Genomic DNA, 20999 nt, shown 5'->3' with positions numbered 1-20999 from the left:
ACCAGGTAATGCTTCCCTAGGAAGTATTGCTCATGTCATCAAGTATTCCTTGAAAACTAAAATGTATCAATTCAAATTCTGGCAATGAGCAATTCCCATTATAGAGGCAAACACAGAAATAAAAAAAAAATTAAAACAATCCTGAATATTACATTTATTTAATGTTTTCAAGACATACATAACTTTAACACATCCAAAATGCTTGAATTGTTTTTTCACAGAAGACAAGAATGAGAAAATCTTGGGAAAGGAACGACATCTTTTATGTTGTCGACACCAAGAATGCATTGCAAATATCGCTCAAATCCCAGTCCAAAGCCGCCATGAGGGACAGAGCCAAAACGCCTCAAGTCCAGATACCTGCAAAATTCACAAGTGTTTTTAGACTTCTTTTAATGTCCATTAAAATATCATAAATATACAGACGTTTTTACTATTATTACTTTACCAGCTATAGACGTCTTCTAATCCAGCCCTGGAAAAAAGTGCAATAATTGACATGAGATCAAGTTCTACAATAAATGCATGATTTCAATGGTTTTGTCCACTGCTGCATGAAAGTGCCACACAAATGCTCCGTATTTTGCACAGTACAATATATTCTTTTTTGTTTACAAACATCTAAATTCCTTTATATAAATTACAAGAGATGTGATTAAAAAGTTACAAGACTCCACCCATAAAAATAGAAAAACAATCATTTATGTAAAGCTGTCTGAACTCACCCATCAAGGTCACCTTCTTGTTAAACTCTGGACCACTTGCAGCACTGCTTCTAATTTCATATTGCTCCCTAGATGGCCTGTTCTGACCACCTGCGCACCCAAATTTCCAACATGAACCTTAAACTTGTGCAAACATCAACTTCCGTGACACAACATTTATGTCAAGGATCCTCATTTGTAATGGTAGCTAGATCTCTGGGTAAGACCCAGCGACCCACAGGAGATTTTAGTGGATGTGCATGCAGTGTCGATGTCTGAAGATGATCTATTAGGTCAGGAGTGCGAGAGCAGGCAAGGTGTTTTTTGATTTATTCCTTTATTTTAATTCATGTGCGAGCTGAATTCCTCCCCCAGGGTCAGAATAGCAACGCAGAGTTCTACAGTAACATCCTGAGATATCTGAGAGAGGAAATCCAGCTAAAATTACTTCAACTTCAATGCCATAATGTACCTTCACATAGTGCAATGAAACATTTTGTTTGGCCACAGAAACGCAGGTGCAGCGATATTCTTGCCAGATTTGCCCCTCTGCAACTTTGTTCTCTTCCCAAAAATGAAATTCAAGTTAAAAGGTCACCATTTTACCATATCAGAGGAGATCCAGCATGCATAAGTATAAAGGGACTGAACACAGACACAACCTTGGACAGGAGATCAATCAAATTTAGATCAGGTATGGTATCTTGATTTTTATGGGCAGAGTCATATAACTTTATGATCAAACTTCAGAAATAGCATCCCTTAAAAGTTTCCTTTCAGTGTAATATCTTTAATGGGCAGTGAGGTAAAACACTAAGCCATGCAAAATAGATGCTAACCCATCTAGTCTGATACAACAAGATGTGTCAGAGACAAGGGAGGGGGGGGGGGGGGGGGGTACAGAGCATTTTCTTTATTTTAATCAGCCTCCGCAAGACTTAAACTGCACCAGCTGGCCCGGAGTCTCACAGGCAGGATTATGACTGCTCTGAATGCATTCAGGAAAAATTCTAAAGCAATTGAGGATAAATTGAAAAATGTAGTCGAAATCTTTTGGCATAAGCCTTCCTATACTCGTGGAGTATGAATTCTTACTCTTCCAGCCGAGCACTCAGCAGATTCAGCCTCTCCTCTCTTAGGGAGCCCCCACAGAGCTCTCCAACTCCTGGCACAAGAAGGTCCACTGCAGCTGCCTGCACAACAGTCAAAATCAGCTCAGATATGCAAATTACTGAAATACCCTAACTGACAAAGAAGGAAATGAGAGGTTAGATCATTCATTCACCCTGTTATACAGTATAACTGACTCTTACTGTACGCTCTGGATGATCCTGGTTGTCTCTTGCATAAAAAGGCTTCAGATCATAAGGATAATCAGTGACAAAGACTGGAATGTTGCCACAGTGTTTCACCAGGTACTTCTCGTGTTCTGTCTTAAGGTCACAGCCCCACTGTAGAAAAGAAGAGCCGTGTGGAATAAACTTGTTGTTAGCAAGCAGAGTGTAGAGGAAGAGATCTAGTTTGCAATATCAACATAAAAATGTAATCATTGCCACTCACATCTGTTGGGAAGGCAAATCTCTCTGAACTGCGGCGCAGGATGTCTATAGCTTCTCTGTAGGTAATCCTTAGAAAAGACACCAAATATTCCTTCAACTTTTGTCTCCATATTATTTATGTCATCCACTTTTTAAATGTGATATACAGAAAAGGAATAGACTTACACAGGAAAGCTATTCTTTATCATAGCATCTACAGTGTCCTTGAGATATATGAATGCAAGAGGAAACACATAAGTTGAGCTAATAATGAAGTCAGAGTAATGGCTGGAGCCAGGTTATGTCCCCAAGTGTCCTTCAGGACTTACCCTGTGCCCAGGAGTCACATGCTTGTGAAACAAATCCACATCCTCCACACAGTGAGCCAATACATGCTCTGTGGCAAATCTGAACATGTCCTCCATAACCTAAGGAGCAGGCCAAGTTTAATAATTAAAGCTTTCCCAGGCAACTGTGCACAAGGGCAACTTTAAAAGTCACATGGGGAATTTGCAAAATTTGAAGTTCAGTACACAGAAATTATATGATGACATCAGTTCAGTTTATTTTAGATGCTTTTCTAATCTTACTGATCACACAGAACACTTAATACTACAAGCCACAATTAACCACACATGCATACAGCGGTTTATTTTGTACCATTTCAACACTTTATTTACCTCAAATTACAACCACTAACCTAGCAAGCATGGCTTTAGACTTTGGCCTAATATAGGACGCAAACTTTCAAACAAAAACTGACAAACAGAACAGCAGACATCTGTGAATTTGAAAGAAGGGAAGCCGAATTAATCTATAACCAGTACAGAAATATGTAGTATAGAATAAAAAGTTAACAGGCTTAAACATGTTATTCAATGTCCTGTTTGACTGACAAATAGCATTTTGTATCTGAGGTCGAATACAGATCAAATATGACATAGCTAACCTTAGTGAGATCCTCTAAGGACTGTGTGAAGGAGATCTCTGCCTCTACCATGTAAAACTCAGCCAGGTGGCGTCTGCTTTGGGAGTTCTCTGCACGGAAAGTTGGCCCAAATGTATAGACTTTAGAAAAAGCCCTAGAAGAGTATGAGTTATAAGTAGAAACATACTTTAGTGTACATAGCTGAATACAACTGATATGAATATGTAAGCTTTAGAATGTGCAGAAATTGATAAAGTAAAATGAAAGTAAAAAAACAATACGATTAAGCACTTAACATCCAATAGTTATCTGACAACAACGTAAAGTAAGTTGATTTCTCCTGTAATTTGTCAACTTTCTGTAGTTTACCTCACCCTGACACCACTTCCAAATGAAGTTGTCCAGACACGGTCAAGTAGGCTGGTACAGAGAAAAAGTTCTCTCCATCTGCATAATCTGGGCCTGATGGCTGTGTTAAAAGCGGGGATTTCAAGTTTTCAAACAGTGTCATAAATCTGCTCAGACTAAAGCACGGGGCTTTAACTTAAAAAAAAACAGAGCTGTTAGTGTGTTTAGATGCTCACCTCCACCTGAAAGAGCTCCCCTGCCCCTTCGCAGTCATTTGAGGTGATGATTGGAGTGTTAATCTCTACAAAGCCATTGTCCTGGAGGAAAAAAAGGTAAACAATAAAAAAAATTAAAAAAAAAACTCTTGCTCCTCATTTTTTATGAAACTCCTCCACTGATGTTCTCACCTTGAAATATGAGTGAATTGCTGCAGTGGCCTCACTTCGTATCCTCAACAGGGAGCTAAAAGCATTTGTTCTGCACCTGAGATGAGGAAATTGGCGAATATACTCAAGGCCATGTCGCTCTTTGATTTTAAAGGGAAAGTCCTTAAAAAGAAGAATATAAAACAAAATACAATAAAACTGTGATTCCTATAGCAACCATATAAACAGTTACAAAATGTGTATGAGAAATTTGTTCTTACCACAGGGTTGCATTCTCCAACTACATTGATTTGCTTAGCATCAAGTTCAACTGGTTGTTTTTGGTGTGGACTTTTCTTAAGAATGCCCGCGACTTCAACAGCACTACCAAATGTGAGCAACCTAAATTTGTGAGAAAAACAAAGAATATTCTAAGCATGCACTTTTCATGTCAGAAACTCTGTGGCAAAGGATTGTCTATAGGGAGTAATGCCAAAATGCTTACGGATCACTCAGCTCTGAACTTGCGACAACTTGCAATGACTGCAAGGAGCTCCCATCATTCACATGGAGAAAGACATTGGCTTTCTGAGCTCTAACCGAGCGAACCCATCCCTAAAACAAAGACACAGAACAAACTACACTCAGCTATTCCATCTGGTAAAACAAAATGTGCACATTTTGCATACATAATCAGGATGTTGGTCATTTGAGAACTCACTGCTTGTTCTTTCTCAACATGGCACATAAATGCATAGAATGTGGTACGATATTATTTGAAAGTAAGTGAGAAAGTGCAGCATTAGGCATTAGGGTATGGGTGTTGTGATGTACTGGTACTAACAATAACCATGATCATTTCAAATGGAATTCTGAGATTATCAAATTGAATAATGAATTAATAATATTGCACTTAAGCAGATTATTTGTGGATTTTGTTTACATCCGATATTTGGAAGTGACCTTGGGCAACATATTGTAAAAAGAAAACCCTCTATGAATGTGTGAGTGGTCAATAAAACTAGAAAGATGCTACAAAAACGCAGCTCGTTTATGTTTATACAGTTATTTTTATGGACTCTTTCTCTCCACCTAATAATACACTTGTTTTGAGTGTAACTTAGAGGCAAAACAAGATGTTTTACTACAGTCGCATAGCGGCATAGTGAAAATATGATAATGTGGTGATGTAACAGATTTTCAGCTAGTGATGGCTGGGAGTCAGCAAAAAAATATTTAGGGTTAGCAGTGGTTAACTTTCACAAATACCAGTTTTGTTTGTCGCTACTTAACTTCCACGCATGCACCCAGGCAAATTAGCATAAAGTGGTTTTTACAAAAATTGTTATTTATTTACTACCTACAAGTTTCAGCAGAATTTGCATAAGGGTGAAGTTTGTTTAGCAGATTCTTAGCAATCACATATAACAAGCCACCATTGTTGTGAGTTAAATGAGCTTGAGTTCCTGCGGCAGGGTTGATCGCACAAATAAGCGCAGTTACCAGAAAATACTAACCAATAAACATAACTTACCTGAACTTTGATGTTAGATCCCAATTCTGCCCCAGACAGCGCTTGGGACACTCTTAGTTTAGTTGGTGTATTCTTACAATAATGTCTAATACCTGCCGCTATTCCCCGAGATACTGAGGTGGCTGATGCAAAAGAAAGGACTTTAGCTGCCGACTGCAACATTGTGACAAATGCTGTTGTTTCAGATGCAGAACCTGCTAAAAGCACAACATGCTACTATCACAATCTGAAGACTCAGAAGACAATATATTTAACAGGTGTATTAGATGCACCGCATTTTGTCTGGAGTTGACTTTCAGATTTCACGCTGTCTGAGACTGAATGCAACGCTTCCTGTTTAGGTCATTCGCCATTCGTCCAATCCAGTCACGTGGTTTATTAAACTCCAATCACGTTTCTGTTTCTTGCTGCAGGGAGTTGTAGTGTTATTTAAAGACGAACGTATAAAAAAATTACTCAGGAGGGTTGGAATTATTATTTTTCCACAGACATTGTATTAACATTGGATTATTTTAAATTAACAGTATAATCTACATTGTTTAGTCGTATTTATTTATTTATTTATTTTCTAACAGGGGGAACCATAAAACATGAAAATACTATACACTGTTCAAAGCTTTGTAAGAAGCTTTGCTGCAATGCCCCTCTTACTCCCCATATGAGTAATGACAGTGCGTAGATGGATTTTGTGATCTTGGATGTATTAACGTGTCAAATCTCCCATTACCAGTAAAAATAAAAAGAAGGGAAAAAAATCTCTCTTCAGGTAGATTGGTAGAAGATTTCACGCAAAGGTCAGTCAACCCCGCTAACTTCCAAAATTTCCAAAACATTTTCGGCTGTGAAGCGAACACATGTGGAGTGAGTCAGGAGTGTAATGAAGCAAGCCGAACAGCTATCACAGCCACGTGGAAATGTTCTTTAATCTTTCGTGATGTATCTGCCGTCAGTGTGGGGTTCATTTGCGCGTAAACCTCGTTAATTCAATACCCACAACGACACTGGGTCTCTTCCCACCATTTGCTGCTGGAGTAAATCAGATCACGCCAGCAATATAATAAGATGCCATGGACTATTATTCACCTGGTCTCGCCTGTCAGCTTTGGAGCCCCTGACCAGAGCCGGGTGTCTCCACCTCCGGCTGCTTATGACACATCATCATTAAAGTCAACATGATGCATTTGAAACGTTAGCAAGGTCATTGATATTAATTATCTCCAGCCTGGATGGAGCAGTTATGTCCATGGCCTTATTTTAACAGGAAGCAGAACAATTCTATTTTTTGATTAATTGACAAAAAACATAAAATGCTTCCTTTTTCTGTCATTTTTGGCATCTGGGTTTGAAAACCCGCCACTTTCAATACACCAAAATGAACTGTATGTATCCTCCTGTCAGAATAATGAACTGGTCTCCGTTTAGTTTAATGTCGCGCAATATCTTACTCTACCACAAGGTAGTGCTGTAGCTCTATGATATTTCTTCTCCCTTTAAAAATCCCCACCTAGTGTAGATTTATTCATTTACCCCCGAGTTGCTTCCAATATATTATTCATTTGAAGCTCCGAGGTCTACTGAAATGAAAGCAAGCTGGCATTGTTATATTCTCTCTGCAGTTCTACCAACCACAATGCAAAGGACCTGCTGGCTTTGGTTGGCAGCGGATAGTCCAGCGCACAGTCAGTTCACGTTGCATCCAAAACTGTTTTCTCCGCATCAACAGGAACAGCGAGGTTGCAGTGCCCACAGTGCATAGCTCTGATTGATTTGAATTTTTTTCCGTGACAACTTGCACGTGGGAGAGATACTTGATGGGGTGTCGCATTTTTTATTTCCACAGATTCTCATCCTCCCACAAGAACCACAAAACAATATATGCACGAAACTAGGTAAACACAGTAGGGGTATGACTTTAAAACTGTTGCATAACTACGGGAAAAAAAATAAGAAGAAAAGGGGAGAAAAAAAGCAAAGTAAAACGCTATTCCTTCTATAACAAGAAAAGAATTAAATAGTTCTCCCTGTTAGAACTGTAGCTCCCTCTTCTTTTAGCCTCTACAGGTAGGAGAGTTGTTTGGCAGCGGTCTGACAACTGCAATAGAGCTTAACAACTTGTTAAAATCAATACAAGATTAGTCAGCAAAACAAAGGATTTTGCTGTAAAAGCTTTGATCTCAGGAGGCTCACTGAACTTGGAGGGCAAGTGCATCCCTATTGACAGCCTCCCCATGCCCCCTTTCACCAGCCTTCAGCTGCCCCTCCAAATATTCTGCATTCTCAAAAGGAAGGATGCATTGATTTTATGTAACATGGGTCGTTAAGTGCTGATTAGACCATTATAGTGATGTGATTTCAGGGAATGGGTTTTGGTGACAGGCAGCCAAACACAAATCAAAAGGAACTAACAACCCTTACTAAAAGAGATTTGGGCTGCTGCACTGCTTTACCTATGACTTACTACTACAATACTCTGTTTGTGTGGGTTTATATGTAATGTGCCAGTTTGAGCAATCTCCAACTGAGCGAAAATGCCGAAGTAAACTGCTCAAGATATTCACTCTGAAAATGATACTAACCATCACAGATAGATCATTTTTTCTTTGTAAAATAAAAATGGTGTATTTGTCCTTGTGCTTAGATAGTCCATCGATTATTCCTTTAAAACAAAAAATTCGGACAAACTCTTTATACTATTTTATAAAGCAAAAATGCAATGGCTGCTGGTTCTCAATGCTCAATATTTTTGCAAATATTGTATATATTTTGATAGAAATATACACTATTAACAATATTATTTACACTGTTTAAGATTTTCCATCTAATTTGCTTGTAAAGTAACATTTATGAGCATCTTTTGAAACCTGTGTCTAGAAAATTCTGCAAAGAAAAGGAAACATAAAGACTATCTGACATCATGTTAGGCTTTCCCTCTCAAAGTGGAATAAATTAATCATTGTAGGAAAAATAACTGCAATTGTTACTGTGGGGTTGTCCCCTGTCAGACCAACCACGATGATTACATTCATCCTTTTCTGTTTTTACTCAGTGTGTACTTTGTGTTAAATGTGTTCCATACAGGGTCTGTTTTTTTTCTCGCGAGCTACATCAAAGACAACTTTAATGGCAATCACCTTGTGAACACTGTGTTTTATAAAGTTCTTGCTAACTTATTTAAAAAAAAAAAACGCTCTTCTGGGTCAAATTTGACAGGTTCCTGTGGAGCTACGCATCTTGCCCTGCTCAGAAGTCTCCTTATAATTCACTCCCTGGCTCAAGGTTGGCAAGGAAGAGCAATAAAGTTGCTTCTCTGATTGCACTATTTTTCTCATACTGTGCCTCACAATGTGTCACAGGATTTCTGCATTGCTTTTTATGATATATTGTAGCAGAGAACCATCAAGTCAGTTCATGGTCAATAAGTTTACTTTTTGGAAGCAACAATCCTATGGATAAGAGGGTGGTGACTACTGTGTGCCAAGTTTCTAAATGTGGCTTCAAAATTTACATATATTCTAATATAGAATGTTTTAATTTTGAAGTGAGAGGAAATCCCCCCTCGTGTACAGAGGAGACAGTATCACAGACAAAAAAGTTGGACCATTTACAATACAGCTTTAAACTTAAACAGTGTCTTTAACAATTTGTCATTTCAACCCTTTCTTTTCTTTCACTGGAAGCAGTCAAAGACCAGGCACTCTTGAGATAGTTAAGAATAGATGATGAAAAATAGAAAAGCAGAGGGGTAATATCACAGTATTGTTACATATTACACATAGGCCACAGTCAAATGAAACAATTCATTCTCATCCGCTTCACAGCAGCATCACATGTCGGTTTTGGCTTTATGAGGACATAGTGTGGGCTCTGCTTCATTTCCCCAGGTTCCTTAATTTAACTTTGCAAGAGCTGGACGCAGCTCCCTTATCCTCATTTACAGGATAATTTGCAGAAATCATCCTAAATGGTAACTCTTAATTGTGATGCAGGAATTCTAGTTTTATCTATGTAACACCACAGGATTTATTTTCTTAACTTGTTGGGGGTGTAGCTTGAGAATGCCTGTCTAGGGATACTCACATAGCACATCAGTGGGATGTTTTTATAATCCGCTGCTAAACCCAATGTCTTTCAGGATATTCAGCTCTTCAGGATATTTTACTGTTATAAAATGCAGCTACGTTGCTGCTGTGGCCAGTTATTCACTTCTCCATAGCACAAGGAAAGAAAAAGAAAAAAGAAGATTTTTGCCAAATTCTGTTCTCCACTACTTTTTCAGCACACATATGTCCTATTTTAAGAATACAAGCTAAATAGTTAACACAGTTAACAGCAAACCACATATGAGCAGTGAAAATAGCTCTTTTCAGCTTGTGTGGGAACATTACTCAGCAGTAGCATAAACATGTCCTTCCCCTACTGATATATTTCATTTACCTTACAGGGGATGAAATCTGGTTTCATTTCTGTGAGCAAAACATTATTCCTTTATATAATAAAAATAACTTATTAGCTTTGTAAAAAAAATCATGTAATTTGAGTTGTGAGGCTTCAGCTGGTCCGGGGCAACACCGTCTATTCTGTAGGCAAGAATTTTCGAGACGTGCATTTAATCACAAAGGTCAGAGTGCTGAAGTAAATGGTGTGATACCCCTGGGGCAGTTGTGTGTCTTTGCCAAGGGCAGTTTTGAAAAGTCAGTTCTGCAGTGTTATAATGTTCTCCTACGTTATAACACTTCCGCTCACGCCGGCACACATCCATCTGTCCTTGTTGTGCCCTACTGTCCTGCTCAGGTGATCTGAAATTAAATATATTTTATTATAACACATAAGCCAGCAGCCTTATTTTCTTTGAATTTCATACATATGCAACCATGTGAGCAAATGCTCTGTCAGCATATAGCAGCATAAATCTAAGCCTAATTATGTTATTTTATCCAGACACAGCAACTAACCTCTAATTAGCCAAACAATAAATGGTAATGTCTTGCTCTTCCATGTGGCCATTTGAGTTAAACTCAGTGCAGTAAAATGGATATGCAGCATTTCTATTTTTCAGTCACTTATATACACAATGGCCTAAGACCACGTGCTATTAATTATAAAACAGTTAACATTTACCAAAATTTGGCATCTTTTCACATCTACATTAAAGAGAAAGTTTAAATTTTGTAAAATAGAACGACAAAGAAGCGTACTTAAATACACAGAGAGGAAAAAGCAAACAAATATATTTTTTAATAGCATCTCTGCTGCACCACAACACTGTCCTCCAGATGCCTCTGATTTGTGCATCTGATTTATTCATGCAGTCAATTCCAATTCAAGCACCTTTGTTGTAGAGCAACAGAAACAGTGGAAAATCATCACTTTTTATTTGATAAGACAAAACAATGCAATGTAAGCTGGGAGTTGGGACTGTAGCTGCACACCTCCTGAAACATTATGTCATGATGAAAGGAGCTGGTATTGTGTATATTCAGCAAACACTGTTTTCTGGAAAGTCTCTTTCTGTGGCAAATTCTACTTTTTGAAGTAAACCTTTTTGTGAATCTGTTCCTCTATTTCCCAATATATTTCTCATTTCCTCTCAGTGACAGGCATTAAATACAGGAAGTGATTTTTTTTCATTAAAATTAAGTTTTGATAGTTTTTGACAGCATCACTTATCCCACGAAAAGTAAAGAGATATTTTTATTGAACTATTATTGTTTTTCTTCACAGCTGATTAACTGGAGACAAAATCTATGTCTATGTATTTATATCTGGTTGATATTTTTCAGCGACATTTTATTAAAGTAAATATGTTATTTATGTTTACACATGTTGTTTAGTAGCTACAGTGATGATAGTGATGGAAACTGAAGGAATACAAAGCTGCTCCGATAAGCGGTCTCTAAAAACTCCACATAGAAACATAAAAACTGTGCTTCCGTGCGTGTGTGTTTGTGTATTTGTCCGAGTGTGTGTGTGGCCTTTCTGTTTCAAATCTAAACAGTGTTGAGTATGCCACACACAGGCATCCTTCAAAATATTTCAAAAAGATCTTTCAAAAAGAAAGCGATTGAAAATCCTGAGGTTAAAAACATTTTGCGTGTATGGTCTGTGTGCGGCTGTGGAAGGGGCTCAGCAATTTTACACGATCTACATTTTAAGAAAAGTCGATAGAAAAAAAATATGAAAGAGAACAAGACTGTCTAATTTCCACAACCTTAAAGTTGGACTGGCAGGCTTTTTTGTGTGGTAAATGAAATGAGAGGCCTGGTGTCACACAATTCAAATGCACAACGTGGAAATAAATCTCCCAAGGCTGATCTACATAATAGTATTCGTAATGGGCCCAACAAATCTGTAACCAAAACAATTCTGTCATGCTGACTTCAGGCTTTATATTTCAGACAGCAATGCACACAATCCTACTTTCAAAAACAAACATAGGAAACAAAACATCTGATTTCTGCGTGTTGCTATTTTTGTTCTTTTTAATAAGAGAGGCATCATTTGCTGAGAACCTCTATTGTCCTGTGGAAAGTGCAAAACAATTTCTACGAATCACTATCTCTAATATTTAACGATTTCTTGATCCAGTAGTATGCAGATGTTTCTTGCATTTGTTGACTGACATTTCATTTAATACAAACTGTTCATGTGTGGGTGCCATACAGACCATGCACTTAAAAAAGTGTCAATAAGGTTAGCAAAGCGTTTGTTAAAAAGCTGTCTGAAGCTAGAGATTGCTACTAACTAGAACCTAACTAACTCTTCACTGAGTGGCAGGTATAAAATTCCCACCTCTGACTAAAGCAACTAAAGCTTGCACAAGCTAAATTCAAACAGCTCCAGTCCTCAGCTTTTTGTCAATAAACAGGTCTGTTGTTTCTTTGATAAATTGTAACTCTAAAGCCTTCATGTGTTTTTCAGCCATCTCAAAAAAGCACATGAAGCTCATTTAAACTAACAAAACTGCTTCCAAAGTATATTGAAAGAAGCATCAGAGGTTTTAGAAAAAGGATTTCAACACTGATATACTAACATAACCTACTGACCAAAAGAGAGCTGACTCATTTAAAGAATATGCAACCTTTTCTACAGCTTTATATATTTTTTAATACGTCTGTGCCACTAAATGTTTTGCAGCAGCTCAATCCTATTAAATATACATAAGCCTTGTTTCAGCCCTGACGGCAGATTATCTCCACCGAGAATGAAAATTACATTGCCTTTCTGGTTTCTCGTTGCATCTGCCTATGATTAACATGTTCTCAGTTTCAACGCACATTTATATGATGAGAGAGAGCTGGTTCTCTGGACGCTCTAAAATATCTCGCAGAGAAATGTTCGCATCCTACGTTCATGAAACTTTTTAAAAACACTTTTCATACCGTTGCCTTTACTTTTTATCCCCGCGGTCCTACTAAACGAAAAGGAGAGGAGAGCCTCTGACTGATCATTGCTGGTGCTCACGTCATAGACAAAAATCAATAACAACTATTTTTTCATGGATATAAAGTACTACATGATAAGCTGTCTTAAAACATTAAGCATTTGCTAACCTTTCAGTCAACCAAACTGCTTCCAGACACTGGGTTTGAGTGTGTCCTGATCCTGTGCTACGGACAGATTTGACCTCAGGCATAATTAGCCTAATAAAAGCATTAGTTATGCTGTCAATATGATTTGCATAATGTGCCAAGGCAGTTTCATTCCTGAATGCAAGCGGTGTCCGAGTGACTTAAAATGCTGCAGTGACATTTCTTTGGGTCCTTTGTTCACACCTGTCAGGGGAAATGTGATGGGAGATGGCGGACGCAGCTGTGGCTTCCGCCTCCAGTGAGTCCACAAAGATCCTGAAGTCCAGTATACATCAACCAAACAGCAGCAAACATTTCTAAAGCAGAAATACAAGAGTTTCATCTTATGCTGACAGGATTCATTTCTTACAGCATTGACTCATAATCCATGAAGGTCAGGATGAAATGGAGAAGTGACATAATCTTAGTATTTTCCCAATGAGAAAATACATAAAATAGCACAACTGACTTACATTATATAATTTTTCAGAAAAAGTAAAGCATTTTCTAAGATATGCAAATACATTTCTCTCTTTAATACATGCAGCGGTAACAGCATCTAATTTTAACACTCTGCAGTCACTGTGCTCCCACTAAGAAACCCCACATAGAGCATTGACTTTGAGAGGACCAGCTTTGACATTGCTCCACCTCACAGGTTATCAATTGTCTTGGCTATGTGTGCCTCCGTCAAAATGACTTCAATACCAAAAGCTGTGTTATGAGTCATTTACACTAGTTCAAAAGTCAGAATGTTAGGTTATGTTGCCCTAGAGTAGGGCAGTAAAAGCTATCTTACAGGGCTCTTTAGCCTCATTTTAAGAGAATAATGCTTCTCATATTACAAGCATGCAGCACTGTACTGTTTAGGGTGCTAGTACTGCACATTTTCCATTTCCCTTTGCAGCATGAGAGGCAACAATGGCCTTTGGTTGACCCGTGGAAATATGACACGTTGAAAACCATCATGTCTTTCTTATTTCCAGAGTTCAACTTCGCTGTCTACTTCTGCTGCTGCTGTGTTTTGTCATCAAGGTGGGCATTCACATGAGACCTAAACCTTGAGGACAATTCAGTCTCACCTCTCTATGGCCAGTTGGTTTACCATTTCTTGCCCCATTAATTTTTATGATTGGTCCACCATTTGCATAACTGGTAGAGAAGGGAATGTGGACCTGAATGATTAAAGACAGAATAAGAGGCAGTCCTGTTCAGTCAGGCATATGGTGTTATGGGGCTACACAGCAGATGTGGACCATCATACCAACATTATTTTATGGATGTCGGGAAAACTTGAACAAGTGTAGCCAGTCATGGAAAGGTGGTGCTCTTTGCCAACTACATTGCCGATCTGAACAAAATAGATGCAGCTGTCTGTCATGTAATAACAGCACCTGAGACTGACAGGCAAAAGAAAACAACAGACAGCAGGTGTTTCATTTTTGTAGTTGTTTTCAGACTAAGAAACTGATTCATTGAGGGAATGGATGGCTGGTCCTCAGTATGAATCAACCTTTTACTGATTTTAACAGGAAATACCTTTGGCAGTGTTTATCGAACTCAGGTCCAGAGTGGTAAAATTATCAGTGAGAGGAAAACAGATGAAGTGTGAAAGCAATGTGAAGATAGAACTCAGCATAGGTAATGAGAAATACAGCAGTGCATGGATGAGTTTTAGAGAAATGCTTTTCCTCCACTGGTTACAGTGATATTAACGTCATGCAAAAATCACAGCTGTGTTCTTGGTTGGTCAAAGAAGCAGTGGTAGATGTAAAGTGGGATCAAATCCACATTTTGGCTACATCCCCAAGCAATGGTGGAGACCCATCTTACAAATATAGTTCCTGCCCATCCAGCTGTTGACAACAAAGGCACAAAGGAAGAGCACAAAGGAAACATGTCAACAAAAGGAGCTGAAATGATGTTTCTTTGTTTGATTAACGCAAGCTTTTGTGTGCACATTTTAAAACAGACACTGATATCGTGTTGGATCTGAGTTGTACTAATATCAAAAGATCATTTTTCATATTTGCTGCCATCAGATATATAGCTTTAATTGATTTAAAGTGCAGATTCTGTACACCCTGCCACACAAATGGCAACAGCAAATTTGTAAGGTTTTAACGAGGCTATTCATCAGTATCAGCAGTAATTCAGTCCTTACTGCTGGCACATAGTCTGCTGTTTTCTTCAGCCTTTTTTTTACTTTAATTTTTTAGCCACATAGTAAGGTAGCCACAGTTGCTCTTGGCATCAGTATTAACTTTACAGATAAATTTTTAGTTTAGAAAAAATCGACTCATCCATCATTGAGGTGTGTTGTAGCAATTATTGTGGAGGTCAAAGTGCTGTTATTATGATTCTACCAAAGAATAAGGTTCTATGAATTAAAGGACACTCTGACTGCACGTGCTCTCTGCTAGCAGGACTCTCTGTTCCCTGTAAAGAAATCCTCTTTGCCAAAGGCATGTGAGGCTCAAGGCTCAGACTGTCTCAAGAAAAATGAGAGTCACAGATTTGAAATTTCCTTTTGGTCAGACTAGGTGAAACAATCATCAGAGTGTGATCATTTCTTGTGATGCTAGGCCTCCATACAGAGAGATCAGCACTTTCCTTGACTCACATCAATGCTAAGTGAATAAGAACAAATGTGAAAATTCGGCCTGCTTACGTCAAACGGGCCATGTTGCTTTCTTCTGGGCAGCGAGCTCAGCTCTGCCTGCAGAGCGTGTAAATGTTCTAGGTTCCCTCGCTGCCACCACATACTAGCAGCTAACTCCCGCACCACCCTGCCTGCTAACAGGATTATCCCCTGAGCTGCACTTACTTCAACAAAGTTATCAAGTTTAAAAACAGTCTCCTGGTGGCTTTTGTGATATCAAAGGATTGGTCCTCAACTTTGACAGGTTAATTAATAGTCAAGTTTTGCACTGCATCCCTCGAGGCTTGCTCGTCTTATGCCAGTTAAACACATTCACTGCAGAAAAGTTGATATTAATAGACTGCACTTGATATACTGGTGATTCAGCCACATGTTCAGTCCATGTGAGAATTTAATAAGTTCAATGTCTAAACAGGTGGCAGAGCGTGTTTCACTAAATAACGGCACACGGCGAACTATATTTCATTATCATAATGCATCAAATTAGCCTCATTAAAGGCTTGTGAAATGTGTAGCAGGGTGAGAATTAACATTTGTGTAATGTACCAAGGTGTAATGTAGATATGAAAATCTTCACAGTCCGAGGTGGTAGGAACATGAATATAAGGGAAGGTAACATAAGTGTGCTGTGGTTTGAGATGCAGCGATAGATAATATCATCCACAATAGACTGTGTATAAAACAAACGCAAAAAATAAACACAAAATATTCCCTTTATTTTTTTTTCTACCTTAAGACTACACAGGGTCACTGATGTAGCTCTAAGAGGTATCTACATTTGCATTTTATTTACAGCTCACTTTGATGTCCTCATATTTACACAGTCAAATAGAAGCGCTAAAAACACAGTGTTGAGAACAAACCAAAACTCGAAATGAGTCAACTTTAGAAAAAGATACAGTCTTCTGACGCAACAATTCTCAGTGCAATATTCCACAATGCAAATATCCATCATTCATATTATGTAGAACATACATATATAGTTTTTATTTTTGTTTTTTGAAAAATGTAAATGAATCGACCAGGAGCAGGAAAAAAAACCCCACCCATGTCCTTTTCACTTTTTCACTTGTACAGATTGAGACACTCAATCATGCTCTCGTCACACGAACATGTTCAAATGTTTTGTGGGAAAATTAGCAAGTCAAGAGTGTGTAGTGGCTTGGCATAGTTCAACAACTAACTGAACTTAAATCAATATCACGATTTCCAAAATAGTCTTGACTCTGCGTCCGTTTTCAGATAAAGAAACATTAAGTTGTCCCTTGCATTGCCCACCGAGGGAGATGCATGGGAGTTAAAATGTGATCACGAGAGTTATTTTCAAGGTTGCCATGTATAGACGACCTTTAGTCTGTAAACGGGAAGTAGTACACCTGCAGGTCTAATGCATTTCAGCCAGCCATGGGACCAAGCGGAGCCCTATCCTGGAGAATGAAAGCACTTTCAAAGCTGACCTGCAGGCAGCCCTTTGGGCAAAGGCAATTTGTATCTTTCATCTCACCCACAACACAACGCAAAGCCCATCTATCTCAACAGCCAATATGTTAATGTACCGTGTATCACTGATGAGATTAGTCACTGACCCTCTTTTGTAGCCTCACTTTTATAAAGTATTTTTATCCCGAGCTTTATGTGACTGGACATTGTGATGAGGAATACTGACTTAAGATCACTGATAAACAAAAAGAGCCTTTCATATGCAACCGAGATCAGTAAAATGCATGTGGTCTGATGAAAAACACAGTAATTGATTTAACTAAACCACCTTTCATAGTTTATTCCATGTGTTCAAACACCCTTAAGCGTTGTTCAAGTACAACAATTAACAATAAAAGGGACAACAGTTCACATTTTTTTAAAATTCACATTTGTTATACTGTTAATTCATATAGCTATTTATAAAACAAAACTAAAAGATAACCCCAAACCATTCCTGTAAAATACCTTTTGTAGTTTAATACAGACATTAATTCCACAGTATTTTCTCACAGGGTTGGCTTTTCTCTGTTTTTATAATCGAGTTGTTTGACCACAGTCAAAAGAAGCAGAGAAGAATTTATTCGCTTTTCATTTTGTTCATAGAGAAAAAAAAAAAAAGTCTGGTTATAAAATAAAATACACACCAAATAAAAAAAAGTGACCTCACATCCCTTTGTTGGCTCCACCACATACAATTTAAGCTTAATTAAGCAGTTTTGCTAATTTTAAAGTTCATAAAAAAGGCCAACATGCACAGTCACGGTGCACCGAAGCCTTCCAAGCTAAGACCACAAATGAGTATCGAGCTTCCTCTTTAAAAAATTACAAGACATCACACAAATGAAGGTGCTTTGACAAGTTCAGCTGGGTTCTGATGAAGGGCTCTACCGCCAACAGAAATCTCTCTCATTATTTATGGATGACTGGGGCTATGACGGTTTCAAGTATAAAAAAGAAGTGATTAAAAGAGAAGGAATCTCCTTGGCTGAGGCGCAGAAAAAGGCAGAATAGAGCAAGCTTGTGAATAACAATCTGCAAGTCTGTCAGCAGAGTGATCCAGTGAACATAATGCATTACCAATACTCCTCTTGGATTCCTTTGAACAGAATCACCAACAGGGATGAGGAAATGGAGTCACAAGACATCACAAATTTTCATCCTCTAGCAGCCGCACTTGGAGAGCAAAGACTGTTAAAGAATCTTCAAAAGGAGAAGGGCACTCTTCTATTAATACAGTGCAACTGATTGCAACCAAGTTGAGCACAGTCAAAGAAAAAAAACATGTGGTCATGTACACAACTGTCTTTGGCAAGAAGTCCCATGTCCTACATCTGAGTCAGTCACTCGAGAGCCTCGTGTTCATGTCACCTTCGGCCCATTTCACTCTGTCTCATGAAATGAATGTTGTTGACACTGTCTGCCAGCTCAGGGTATTGGTCAACTGAAACCATGTAATATCCATCGTAGCCTTGCACCTTCCCTGAACCTAGGAGCTGCTGCTTCTCTCCTTCAGTCCAGGTTCGTGAGCCCTCTTCTCCATCCCTCAGTCTCTGGCGCTCTCGGGCCCAAGCTTGGGCGACAGCTCTCTGCCGAGCCAGCTCCAACACACGGGCTTTCTCCTCATCCACGCTACTGCCATAACGAGTATTCAGACACAGAGCGCCATACTGTAGCTGAATGTCAGTAATGCGCCTAGTCCTGCCATTGACAACAGTGTTGACCTGAGACACTGTGACATTGACGCCATTCTCTAGTGTACGTCGGCCCACTGTCATACCAATAAGGGCCAGATCTCCCTCCACTGAGCCCAGTTTGACAAAATAGTGGGTATCCATTCCCATGATAGTGAAGTGGAGGTTTTCAAGGTAGAATGCATCGTTCAGAACTGCAGCCATGCGACGGCCATCTTCATTGGCCAAGCTGATGATGTCAGCGCTGATGCGACCATCTCTGATAGCAAATTTGACCCCCTTGCCAAAGATTGAGCCACCAGAAGCAAAGATCTTTTTATCTTCCGTCTGAGGGCATCCAGCACTTTTGGCTCTGTAGATCTGGCCAAAACGTTCCAGTTTTACAAAGGCCTTCAGCTGCCTCTGAACTTCACACTGAACACCCAGCAAAGACTGCAAAAAAACCACAAAGACAATACTGTTAAGTTACGCAGCCCCCGCAACAGCTTCATACACTCAAATATATATTTTTGCTCATTCTCAGATACATCCTTTTCAAATCTGAGATTCATACTGCTTCATTAACACTTCAAACATTTCAAACTCAGTGCTGTGACTACACAGCATGAGCGATTCTTTTTATATTAACGTGAGGAACATTTGACACTAAATAAAGTGTAAAGTATACACTACAATGTACACTATATATATATATATATATACCTTGTGAGCGGGTGCGTGTGCATTCCTTCTTTTTTAATTAGACATCTTTATAATGTTACATGTTGAAAATAACAATGAAAATGCCTTTATTATTGGCACATAAATCCATAATGCTTTGATGCTGTGAATGATGCAGCTTCAAAGCATCGCAGCTGCCCCTACCTTGACACATAGTTAAGGTAGGGGCAGAGGTGTTTGTCAGCAAATGCAAATCTCCCTGATCATTTATGACAGGCATGATATTTTGAAAAAGGGTGAAACAGTCATGCTGTGCCAAATATGAAACGGGAATCTGCTGGTAACTAGTGTATATTGTTCCTTAAGGGTTTACAAATGTGTACATACCATACTGCTTTCAGCCAAAATTAATACTTTGTCCTAATGCTACTTGACAAGAGATATTTGTCAGGAAGAAAGAAGCATGTTAAAAAGAGGAGAATGAAATTAAATGGAAGCCAGCCAACACCACAGTATCTAAGCAGCAGAAAAAAAAGCTCTCAAGCATCGCGCCTTCTTGCCATCGCCTAAGATAAGAGGTTGTGAACATCCTGAGGAATTTTTGTCAACCAGTCACATCTAAAGTTTCCCTGACAGTTTCTAATTCCGTCTCTCTGTGCTTTTGTTAAAGGATGGCTAAGGGTTGGAAGACTGGGTGGGGCTGAGAAATGAAGAGCAGGCTGCAGTGACCGGCATATCTGCCTGTTCTTTCATGTGACACCACAACCTGCTTCAAGAGGAAACAAAAACGGGGGTGGGGGCAGCTGTACTGTAGGGCCCCCAGGGAATCATTGCCTGGGGGTACGCTTCACACCATGCCACTCCATGTTTGTTTACCGTGCCAGTATGTGACACGGTCAGCTGTCCCAGGGCAGAAGAGGAACAGGGGGCAATGTCCTCCACTTTACTAAAGCAGCCTCCCAGGACACTCCCAGAGAGGCATCATTCACATAGCATGCTGTGCAATCAGCCTCCAGCACGAGCCGAAATGAAAGATCAAGCCTTGTGCAGCACACAGCTCATCTCTCTGGCCCCCTCACAGCATTTTTCAATCTGTGGTGGATTCAGCAGCATGGTGAAATAGGGGCTTAAATGGAACAAGATAGAAAGGCAGGCATGAATAAAATAAAGTTTTAAAAAAGCCATTTGTACAACACATAGCATGTACTGTTTTAAAGTTGCACTGCACCTAATTGGGCCGGTGTGTCCATCTGCAGTGGGGATCAAATGCATTAAACGCCTAAGAATACCATTTTGGAAGCAGGAATTCTAGATAAGAATAACACGCTTCAACATACACAGGAAAACAACTAATTATCTCAAACCTTCCTTACATATTATTTATAGTACATATTCAGAGGTGTGCTGAAGGCAAAACTCCTTCACACAATCTTGCAATCGAGGCATACTTTCTATTTAAAGATATACTAAAGTCTGTTATGGGTATTTTTGAATATGTAATTGAAAGGCTGAGTCTGTA

The 20999-nt window shown here is 39.0% G+C and overlaps 2 protein-coding genes across 3 annotated transcripts in view; both read right to left on the bottom strand.

Annotated features, from left to right (window-relative positions):
• Positions 1-141: 141 nt before the first annotated feature.
• nars2 (asparaginyl-tRNA synthetase 2, mitochondrial) lies at positions 142-5726 on the bottom strand. The gene is made up of 14 exons (XM_085244031.1): positions 5418-5726; positions 4389-4498; positions 4165-4285; positions 3926-4066; positions 3755-3835; positions 3545-3639; positions 3192-3324; positions 2572-2670; positions 2429-2466; positions 2265-2331; positions 2018-2155; positions 1800-1897; positions 449-475; positions 142-360 (listed from the first exon to the last, which is right to left on the bottom strand). The coding sequence occupies exons 1-14, from the start codon at positions 5577-5579 to the stop codon at positions 216-218; spliced, it is 1455 nt and encodes a 484-aa protein (XP_085100157.1). The 5' UTR covers positions 5580-5726; the 3' UTR covers positions 142-215.
• A 10616-nt stretch (positions 5727-16342) lies between these two features.
• Positions 16343-20999, bottom strand: part of tenm4 (teneurin transmembrane protein 4) — a 198046-nt gene continuing 193389 nt past the window's right edge. For both annotated transcript variants that reach the window (XM_085244029.1, XM_085244030.1), the window contains one exon: positions 16343-19252. In XM_085244029.1, coding sequence (XP_085100155.1) covers positions 18494-19252 — 759 coding nt within the window. In that variant the 3' untranslated portion in view covers positions 16343-18493. The remainder of the gene's footprint in view (positions 19253-20999) is intronic.

Source organism: Mchenga conophoros, linkage group LG14 (assembly GCF_057382185.1).
Source record: "Mchenga conophoros isolate Kocher_MC1m ecotype Shallow Benthic linkage group LG14, M_conophoros_male_GT1.1, whole genome shotgun sequence".
NCBI lineage: Eukaryota > Metazoa > Chordata > Actinopteri > Cichliformes > Cichlidae > Mchenga > Mchenga conophoros.
The sequence above is the reverse complement of the archived record's forward strand: the minus strand, read 5'-3'. Positions and strand labels throughout refer to the sequence as shown.